At 25.1% G+C, this 10141-nt stretch overlaps 4 protein-coding genes across 4 annotated transcripts, besides 21 other annotated features; 2 read left to right on the top strand and 2 right to left on the bottom strand.

Annotated features, from left to right (window-relative positions):
• The first annotated feature begins 91 nt into the window (after window positions 1-91).
• Window positions 92-177: a sequence feature (AT_rich).
• A 293-nt stretch (window positions 178-470) lies between these two features.
• Window positions 471-513: a sequence feature (AT_rich).
• Window positions 514-534: 21 nt separating this feature from the next.
• Window positions 535-626: a microsatellite.
• A 268-nt stretch (window positions 627-894) lies between these two features.
• Window positions 895-917: a sequence feature (AT_rich).
• A 601-nt stretch (window positions 918-1518) lies between these two features.
• Window positions 1519-2121, bottom strand: EDI_309680 (uncharacterized protein; the record flags this gene model as incomplete). The annotated part of the gene is made up of 1 exon (XM_001738421.1): window positions 1519-2121. The coding sequence occupies one exon, from the start codon at window positions 2119-2121 to the stop codon at window positions 1519-1521; it is 603 nt and encodes a 200-aa protein (XP_001738473.1).
• A 52-nt stretch (window positions 2122-2173) lies between these two features.
• Window positions 2174-2208: a sequence feature (AT_rich).
• A 13-nt stretch (window positions 2209-2221) lies between these two features.
• Window positions 2222-2280: a sequence feature (AT_rich).
• A 137-nt stretch (window positions 2281-2417) lies between these two features.
• Window positions 2418-2532: a microsatellite.
• Window positions 2533-2573: 41 nt separating this feature from the next.
• Window positions 2574-2703: a sequence feature (AT_rich).
• A 31-nt stretch (window positions 2704-2734) lies between these two features.
• Window positions 2735-2801: a microsatellite.
• EDI_309670 (uncharacterized protein) lies at window positions 2792-3937 on the top strand (the record flags this gene model as incomplete). The annotated part of the gene is made up of 1 exon (XM_001738420.1): window positions 2792-3937. One exon carries the CDS (start codon window positions 2792-2794, stop codon window positions 3935-3937), a length of 1146 nt encoding a protein of 381 aa, XP_001738472.1.
• Window positions 3280-3322: a sequence feature (AT_rich).
• Window positions 3922-4027: a sequence feature (AT_rich).
• On the bottom strand, window positions 4012-4647 carry EDI_309660 (nucleoside diphosphate kinase, putative; the record flags this gene model as incomplete). The annotated part of the gene is made up of 1 exon (XM_001738419.1): window positions 4012-4647. One exon carries the CDS (start codon window positions 4645-4647, stop codon window positions 4012-4014), a length of 636 nt encoding a protein of 211 aa, XP_001738471.1.
• Window positions 4648-4904: 257 nt separating this feature from the next.
• Window positions 4905-5012: a microsatellite.
• A 338-nt stretch (window positions 5013-5350) lies between these two features.
• Window positions 5351-5371: a sequence feature (AT_rich).
• A 476-nt stretch (window positions 5372-5847) lies between these two features.
• Window positions 5848-5887: a sequence feature (AT_rich).
• A 26-nt stretch (window positions 5888-5913) lies between these two features.
• Window positions 5914-5952: a sequence feature (AT_rich).
• Window positions 5953-6124: 172 nt separating this feature from the next.
• Window positions 6125-8527, top strand: EDI_309650 (uncharacterized protein; the record flags this gene model as incomplete). The annotated part of the gene is made up of 1 exon (XM_001738418.1): window positions 6125-8527. One exon carries the CDS (start codon window positions 6125-6127, stop codon window positions 8525-8527), a length of 2403 nt encoding a protein of 800 aa, XP_001738470.1.
• A 393-nt stretch (window positions 8528-8920) lies between these two features.
• Window positions 8921-8947: a sequence feature (AT_rich).
• Window positions 8948-9256: 309 nt separating this feature from the next.
• Window positions 9257-9296: a sequence feature (AT_rich).
• A 124-nt stretch (window positions 9297-9420) lies between these two features.
• Window positions 9421-9543: a microsatellite.
• Window positions 9544-9741: 198 nt separating this feature from the next.
• Window positions 9742-9921: a microsatellite.
• A 10-nt stretch (window positions 9922-9931) lies between these two features.
• Window positions 9932-10106: a microsatellite.
• Window positions 10014-10140: a microsatellite.
• Between the last annotated feature and the right edge of the window lies 1 nt (window position 10141).

The raw sequence follows: 10141 nt of genomic DNA, 5'->3' as shown, positions 1-10141 counted from the left end.
TTTTTCTATTAGTGAATTAACCTGATAAAAGAGATAATAAGAATACTTTCTGACTTTCTTGTTATTACACAAACTGAGTTTTCTTTTACTCTTTTTTAGTATTTAGTAATTTTTATATCTTAATACTAAATTTATATTTAGTATATAATTTAATAAATTAGTAATTTTATTATTAAACAACATTTTTGGTGGTAATTTGGAATCTTTTTTTGATTTAAAATTTTCTAAAAATATTTACTATTTATCTAACTTTCGTTTTTTGAATTACCAGTTTGATATTATTTCCTATCTTTCTTTTTCTAATACTCAATCAATTTCTTTTATTTTACAATTTTAATTTAGTTCTTTCTTAATTTTACGATTTTTATTTATCATATTTGTGAATCTTGTTTCATTATTTCATAATATTTTATACAAAATTAATATTCTATCATCTATTTTATATCAAGAAAGTGGTTTGATTCACCTTCTTTTTAATAATTTTTTCTTTTTTTTCAAATAATCAATAATAATCAAGAGAAATTATTCTTTGAATACTTTATCTTCGTTTATTTTGTTTATCATTTTATTCAATTTTGTTTATTCTACAGTCTAATATTAATTTTTTACTTTCATTGTTTTATTTTTCTCACTAACTTTTTATTATCTTAACATAGACTGATTTATTATGTAATTAATATAACTTCTTTGTTTTGTTATTCTTATCATTACCTTATTTTAGTTTTTTCTTACCTCTTTTGATGAACATTCTTATTTGATTTATTTAACTAATTGATTCTTTTTATTTTCCTCTTATTTGATCCATCTATCATTTATTTTTACTGTTATTTATTCTTCAGAATATAATTATTATATTTCTTTGATTCAATTAGTATTAGTATCAATTAGTATAAGTAATAAATTATATTATTTTATTTCACCCAAAAACAAAAGAAATTCTGAAATTGAATTCAATTTAACGTTTATCCTTTATCTAATTTATTATCTTTCTAAGAAGAAAATAAGTAAATTTTTTTTCAACATACTTGATTTGTTTGAAATAAAATTTTCTTTAAATAAAACAGACCAAGGAATCTTTTCTCCCAAAATTATTGATTTTGCTTTGAGGTAGAATTTATTATTCTAACACTTTATGAGAATAAAGTTATTCATTTTGAAAGAAGTTTTGGTACATAATTTTCATTTAGTGTTTGTAGTTGTTTATTATAATATTTTAGATTATTCACTAGTTTTTTGTATCACATTATTATTCTTAATAAGAACTTTTCTCATTAATACTTTCTTTATTATTATGAGAATTCTGATTTTGGGGTTGTCAAAGTTAATTATATTGACATAAGATACATAATAGTTTAGTTGAATATCAGAATTACTTTCAATTGAATATCTAAAATGATTCAGATAATCATCCTTGAACCAAAAAGGATCTAATAAAAATAGAAAAGATAAAAAATAAGACTTCAGTTTGTTCCAAATTTAAAATCCTTGGACAACCCCACATGACGAGATCCTATTGATTCAATATAACTGTACTTCACTTTCTGAATGTTGTTTCTTTGGATGACTAAATAAGTCAAAATCAGAAGAGAAGAAATCATTATCATCCTCGATGGTAAATAAATCATTATCTATAGTATTTGTTGAAGAGTCAGCAGTTGTCTCTGAATTAAATAGAGGTGTTCTTTCTATTTTATTTGTTAAAATAATTCTGCGTTTAGGCTCTTCATTTTCTATTGTCGTTTCTTCTTTTTCTTGTAACCTTCTTGGATCTCTTGGCATATTAAATACAGGAGCTGGGTCACTAAATTCTTTTGAAGCTTTCATTTGTTGTTGAAGTGTTTCATGTTGAATTAGTCCAGGTCTTCGAGGTTTCTTTTCGAATTTCTTTTTTAGGTTTTGACGATGTTTATATCCTTTTTCACGTTCAATTAATCCTTTTGCTCTCTTTTCTTTAGGAATGAATTTGCTTTCAGCATATACCATTGATGATTGTTCTGGAAGAAAAAAATCTTCAAGATGATTACTAGTATCTTCCATTGGTTTATTATTTACCATAGACTCATCGTCAGTTGTGGAATCAAAGCCAAATTTAATTTCTTTTTCTTGAAATAAATCAGTCATAGAAGAAGTCTTCTGTCAAAAAAAGATCTTTTTTTATCTTTTTTATTCTCCGATTAAATAATTGTTTATATTTCAAAATAATTTATTGATTCTCCAAACCAAAAAATATCAATAAAAACTAATTAATTTTATTTGATAGAAATTAATTATTTATTTATAGAATTCTATTGTGTTGTCGTTCGTTTAAGAAAATTGTCCCATGATTGTTATTATGTTAATCTTTTTATTTGAATCTTAATAAATACTATTTTAAGAAATATTGTCATTTATAACATTGTTACAAGAGTATTAATACAATTTATCATATATATTTATTGTTTAATTAATTGGTTTAATTGAATAATTTATTTATCCATTTATTGTTATTGAAAATATTTTTTTATTAAATAATTATTTAGTTCGTTTATATATACTTTTTTGAAGTGTTTGATAATTAATTTATCATGAACAAGTTATTAATAATATTATATAATTTTCTTATAAAAACTTATTTCTTTTTCATAGTATATTTTAACATTGTAATAGACTCTATCAATATTTTTATTTTTTATAAGTAAATAACTTATAATATTATTTTTATTTCAAATATGTGATAAAATGAAAATACCTTTTTAATAAAATAAAACCAAATAGAAATAAAAAATTAAAAACTAAAAAAGAATCAAAACCAATGAAATTAATCATTGTTCTTTATTTGTTTATTCAAGTACAATCAGAACGATATAATGCCGTTTCACAATCAAATGAATTTCAAATAAAAGGAGATGCATATACAAATGGAAGGTATATGTATATTACTGCAGATAAAAAAAGTCAAAAAGGTATTGTTTCATTAAAAAAACGTATAATTAGTGATTATTTTAATGTAACATATGAATTTTCATTACTCTCTATTTCCAACAAAAAACATGGAGATGGAATGGCTTTTTGGTTAACTCCAGAACAACTTGAAATTGGAACAGCATTAGGTGGACAAGAACAATGGAAAGGATTAGCTATATTTGTTGATACATTTCAAAACTCATATACTTCAACTCCAAATATTCAATTGATTTATAACGATGGAACTTTAACGTATGAACCAAAAAGAGATGGTGCTGATATTTCAAAAGGAGCATGTTCACTAGTTATTAATCGTAATTCACTACAACGATTAACTATTAATTATATAAATGGAAAAATTAATATTGATTTTAATAATGAACATTGTACTTATTATAATCAAAAATTACCAAAAGGACTTGTTGTTAGTGTTTCTGGATTAACTGGTGAATTATCAGATACACAAGTTCTTAACTCAATTGAAATTGAAGATATTACTCCTTCAACAACACATAATATCAATCCTCATTATACTAGTGTTAATCTTGATTCAATAACAAGAGAATTTACTGCATTAGAACTTGGAAGAGAGTCATCGTATAATTTACAAATAATTTATGATACAATTCATGAAATTGATAAATCAACTGCAATAACAAAAAAATTTGTTATTGCACGACAACAACAACTAAATAAGATATTAGAGTCATTAGAAAAAGTCCCAAAAGGTTTACCCACAAAAGCAATTGACCAATTTATGTCAACAACAACAATTCAACTTGGGAACTTGTATGATTTATATGATTCAATGAGACAAACTGCTAATGACCTTCTTGAAAAAATTAGAAAAAATACAATTCTGCAAGAAAAAATAGTCGTGAACAAACTCAGTGCATGGGATTATTTACTGTTTTTAAATGGTATTGTTCTTGCGTCTATCTTAGTTTATATAACTCTAAAAATGATACATCGCAATCCATTAATTTTTAATTAAAATATTAAAGAATAACTTATTTCTCTTTGATAATTAAACTTTTCTTCTAAAAACTAAAAATAATGAAAAAAAAATTAATTCAAAATAATTGAAGCTAATAATTGCTTGATAAGAAAATCATCACAATCACTTAATTCTTTCATTGCATTAACATATTCTTCAGAGTCAGCCCTAATCTTCTTAACTATCTCTCTAACTTTAGATACATCAGATTTATATTTACCATCATACTTAGCTTTATATTCATCAAAATCTTTTTTGGCTTTTTCTTCATTTAATTCAATCTTAAAGTAATCAGTCCATAATTTAGTTTCACGTGCTCCACTTTCAGCAGAGTCACTTGAATGGAAACAATTAATTCCACCACAACTTCCAAACTTACCTCTAAGACATTCTACTTGAATTGCCTTTTCAACAAAAGTTGGACCAAATACTTCTCTAATAGTTTTAACAGCATTAACACCTTCAAAAACCATTACAATGACTCCATTTGGGTTACAAATGAAATTAAGAAGTTTTGGGAAAAAACCTTTTCCTTTATGTTCTTCATAGTGTTGTTCTGCCAATTCAGTTGGTACAACGTGATGTTCAAAACAAAGAAGTTTTCCTCCATTAATAGACTTTAATAATGTTTCGACTGCAGTAATAGGAGCTTGTCTAATACATACGGCATCTGGTTTGGCAAGAACAAGAGCCCTTTCTACTGACATCTAGAATAACTTGATATTTTATAAGTTCATTGCTCCTTTTTATAAACTTTGTTAACTTCTAGAACTCATTACTCTTCTATTAATTTCTTCATCTGAGTGAAGATTTTTCATTTTTCTTCTCCAAAAAGTGGATTTTTCTATGAACTCTTATAAAGGAAACTGATATGTCAGTAAATATTCTAAACCTATATTAAATGCACTTATTTTTGTTTTTGATTAGATTTTATAAAAAAGAATTACAACATATTAAGTGATCATTTTAGTTATATCTTAATTTTTTCTTTTACTTTGTCATTATTTTAATCACTTTTTTATCTCTATCTTATTTTAATCTCTTTATCTTAATTTTTATTTACATATTTCTTCAGTACTTCATAACTATTTCTAATTTCTAATTATTCTATCTTTTATCACTTTTTCTTATGAACTTCTTCTATTCAATCTATTTATTATTTAGTTGATCTTTTTACTCATAGTCTATGGTTGTGAACATTAATTTCATATTTTTACAATTACTAACTTTTTTGTTTGTTTCAAGTTTTATTAAAATAATATACTTTTCTAAGTAAAGATAAAACCTAAATGTGATGTTACAGTTGTTATATTAGTAGTAGTACTTATAACCCTTTTATTTTTGTATGTTTATTTGCTGTTTTTAATATCCAGGTTGATGACGATTATCCTCTTATTTCATGAAAGTAAGTTTATAATTAAAATATTTAATGTTATTCAAATACTTAGTAGTTTCAAATGGGTTTTATATTGAAATACATAATTGCCAATAACCTTATGAACAAAAAATTCTGGTTATATCAAGATTCAGAAAAATATATCATTGATTGATATTCCTTTTATTGCAATATAAGTTATAGCAATGCCTCAGTCTGGTTAGTATAATCAAGTTTTTTATTAAAATCTTTTATAACAAACTATTTTAGTTCTTCTCAAGTATTCTTATGAAAATAATATAAAAGGCTTTTTTGAGGTTCTAACGACTAAAAAGAGTGGAGATTATTGTTATAAGTTATTTATATTGCTATACTATCTAAATAATACATTCTAATACATTGTAATCCACTATTCGTGAAAACGTGTTTTTAAGTAATTTCATGAACTGATAAACAAACCCTTCTAATGTTTGTTACAAAAAAACATGCACAAAACATATTTGATTATCAATCAATTGTTCAAGGATAATTGTTTTATTAAATTAATAATTGTAAATAAAAGAAATTAAATTCAAACAAAGAAGAAACTTCAACAATCAAAATAATTATTAAAAAATAAAGAAAATTTTTATTAATTGTAAATTCTCAAAATAATGAAACTTCGAAAATAGTGGAAAGGAACAATAATTTGAACTTTTATAAATATTTCTAAGTACTAAAAGTGCAAAAAATAAAGAAAAAGGGTGAAAAGCAAAAATTGAAGAAGAGTGAATGAAAGAAAGTTAGAAGAACTAGAAAAGAAAATAGAGATGGATGTATTGTCGATACAAATAGTGGGGTCCTATTTCAAAGAGTTGAGAGACATTGAGAGGTATGTGATGGTAAGTAGAAAGTATGGGAGAAGTGTGAGAACAAGTAAATATCCTAGTCTAATCCCATATAGTAAAGAATTTAAAGAAGTATTTCCAATGGTGACTTCAGTGATAATAAACAACCGGAGTATTGAGAGAATGGGTGAACTAATATGGCAAGAAGGTCTAGAGGGAATCAGAGGGATAGAGATTGAGATAGACGAAGAAACACCAGAAGAGGCTATTTGCATAGGACCAGAAATATTTGGGAAGATACAAGGAATAAGCATTAAAAAGGGAAGACGTACAAGGAATGTATATTTAATAATGAATGAAATAGGGATGTTTAGTAATTTACGACGATTAGAAATAGGAAGTGAGTTGGTCATGTGGAAAAATGATGGAGAAAGAAGAACTGAAGAAGAAATTGGGGAGATGATTGGTAGGTCATATCTAAAGATGATAATCATACACCATTTTGATATAGTAGAACATGAAATCATTAAAGAGGTAATAGGAAGGTGGCGGGGTCAAGGCATTTGTTATTTAAAGAAAGGAATAGAGTCAGGGATTGTACAGAAAAACATAGCAAATACACCACGAAATATGCTTTATTTTTTAACAAATAAAAAAATAACTGATGAAGATGTAAAGTTATTATCAACACAAATAGTCTTATATAAGAAAGTAATTAAAGGAATAACAATGACCAAACCTACAAAAGAGATTGCACAATGGAGGTCAATCTTTGTGTTATATGGGATTACTTGTTTTGGAATAGGAAATTGTACAGCAGACAAAGGGCATAAAATTTTTTTTAAGTTACCATTGATAAAAAAGGTAGAGTTAAAAGGTGAGTTAATTCAACGACCTTGGTTCTTCCAGTCTCTTGAAAGTCTTAGGTTTAAAGAAGAAATAGAAGGAGGAAGAGAAAAACGAAGTAAAATGATTTGGACATATGACATATTTCAGACTCTGAGAAGAATGAAATTGTATTGTAGTATTGAAACAATGATATCAATTAAATTACCAAGTGGATTAGAAAGTCTCAAAGTAGTTTTTCAAGGAGAGGGAAGATTAGAGGATGAATGGAGACTAGAACAGATACAACTAAAAGAATTAAAGATGAGCAATCTTGATAAGGAAGCACCTATTTATCTTCCAAGTACCTTAGAAAGGATAGGTATCAAGAATATAAAGGACAAATACTATGATCTATATAGACTCTATGAGTATAAAGAATTAAAAAGAATTAAGGTTAAGGAATGTAATGACATGCAACGATTGTTAATACCTGATAAAGTTGAAGAAATCATTGTCAAAGGATGCAATAAACTTGAAGAAATATATAAGATAGAAGAGAAGAAGGAAATAAGAAAAATGAAAATAGTAGATTGTCGAAAGTTAAAAATTAAGGGAATCCCAGACAAGGTAGAAGAATTAACTATAAGATATTGTGATAGTATAAGGAAAGTGGAGGTCAAAGGAAGAAAGGAGATGAGTCATGTTGAAATAAGTAGCAGACTAGAGGAGTTGACAATCATGGCAAAGGTTAAAGGGTTAATACTAAGAATGCCGAAGGAAGGGATTGATGAGGATAAAAGTTATATTAATGTAGAAGGAGAAATGAGAAGTATGGAAATCGAGTGGGATAAGAAAAATATAAAATATCCACAAAGAATTAAAGAACTAAGAATTAAAGGAATAGAGGGAATGGAGAATTTTGAAGGGCTTCCTGACAAGAACCTCCGAACTCTAGTGATTAACAATGTAAGTGCAAGACAAGGGATAAGTATTCCAACTAGTTTAGTAGAACTTCAAATAGAAAATTCTAAAATCGGGAATTTGTATTCCTTGAAAAATTGCCACTACTTAACATCAATAGAAATGCAAAACTGTGAGGATATTAGTACAATTTCAATCCCGTATAATGTTTTAATGATCAAATTAAAGACTTTACCATCATTAACAGGATTAATTCATATACCAAATTCGCAACTCAAATCAATGGAAATAGAAAATTGTACATCAATTGAAGTCTTACAAACACCGTTTTCATTGAAGACACTAATATGTAAATCTTGTTATAACCTAGGAACATTTTTAAATCTAAACATCACAAAAATTGTATACTTCGAGTTATCAAATAACTCAAAGATCAAAGTAATCAACCTTCCACTCACTGTTTGTTATCTTTCGATCAATGCATGTTATTGTCTTAGTTCAATAGCTGGGTTAGATTCATTATATACATGCTATTACTTACGTATTACACATTGTCCCACATTAACTACTTGTACAATTCCACAAACTGTTAGGCTTTTTGAGATCAGCCAGAACGCTTTTGAAATTGCTTATTGAGAAACAACCAATAGCTGATTTATCCTTTAGAAGATTATGTGAATGTGCTTTAAATTTTTTAGCACGTTTAATATTATTTCATTTCACTCAAATTCAATTTGATTTGCGTTGATTCAATGTGGTAAGATTAACCAAATATGGCAAAGGTAAAAAGTGAATGTTATAAGCAATGCCACGAGAAGAAGGAGAAAAGGCAATGGGAAGTACCTAGGTGGAAAACTAGGGATAAGGTTTGAGGAAAGAGATGATGGAGTAATGACAAAACACAACAAAAAAGTGAAGTTAATCTAAAGAATTAATTTTGGGAAAGAAGTGAAAGTGAGAAAGTCAAAGAGTTTCAGAAACAAAAGTTACAAAAACATCATAGTCAAATCGAGAAAAACAAGTCAAAACAAAAATAAAATAAAAATTAATAAATTAGGTTTTAGTAGTTCTTGGTTTTTCTACTTCACTTTGCTCAGGTGGGATTACATCATTCACTTTCTATTGAATATACTTTTCATGAGATGCTTCTCTTATTCACCTCTATGATATCCACAATATTTCATTAGGTTTTTCATGTTTTAATTATTATATCTTTTATCATTATTTCACATGCAATTATTTACTTTGTTCTTTTAACATTCATACAGACTCTTTATTAACTAATCTATTTATTGTTATTACTACTGGAATTATTTTCGTTTTAGTTTATTAATTTGTCTTATTTTGAATTGGAGAGTTCTATACATTTTAAATTTATTAATAAATATTAGAATTATCATTTTATCAGATTATTGTCATATCATTTATTATTCTTGTTTATTTTATTTTATCCTCTATATAAATATCTGGTATTTTATGAAATATTCACTTTTATTAACTATTTCTTGATTCAATACAATGAACACTCATTATTTTCATCTTCTTTGAATTTACCAATTTCATTTTTATTAATATTAATTTCATTTTATTCTCTCTTGTTTTATTCTCTATTTCTTCATCATTCATTATATTTATTTTATATTTTAATTTATCACTCTCTAGATATATTCTCTTATTAAATCATGTTTTTCCATTTATATATTCTTATTTACAATGTAATTTAATAATATATGTTCATTTGTTGATATTTTATCATTACAAATACTACACTACTTTAAGTTATTAATTCATATAATTAATACTTTCTTAATTAATACAAACGTACCATTTTCTTACATTAATTTTAATTGTTTATATTAATTTCTTTTTATATTAATATTCATCATTATTCTACTTGTTAATTTTATATCATTCATTTTATTTTCAAAATATTTTATTAAATGATATTTACATTATTTAATTTCAATTTATTAATATATATTTCATTAAATTTATTATTTAAATATTTTATTATTAGTTCATTATTTTGTAACAATAAATATTTCATTATTTTCATTTTTATTAATTCTTTTATTACATGATTTATGAAATCTCTTCCGAATTCATTTCTTATTCATTTTCATTATTTCTCTTATTTCATTATTTCAATTCATAGTACATAATTATTCTTATTAATTTTAATTCATATTCATTTCTTATTATCTTATTATTTCATCATTATGATATTATATATTTTATTTAATCTTCTTC

Source organism: Entamoeba dispar, genomic scaffold (assembly GCF_000209125.1).
Source record: "Entamoeba dispar SAW760 scf_1105229461349 genomic scaffold, whole genome shotgun sequence".
Classification (NCBI taxonomy): Eukaryota; Evosea; order Mastigamoebida; family Endamoebidae; genus Entamoeba; species Entamoeba dispar.
This window is presented reverse-complemented; position numbering and strand designations above follow the sequence as displayed.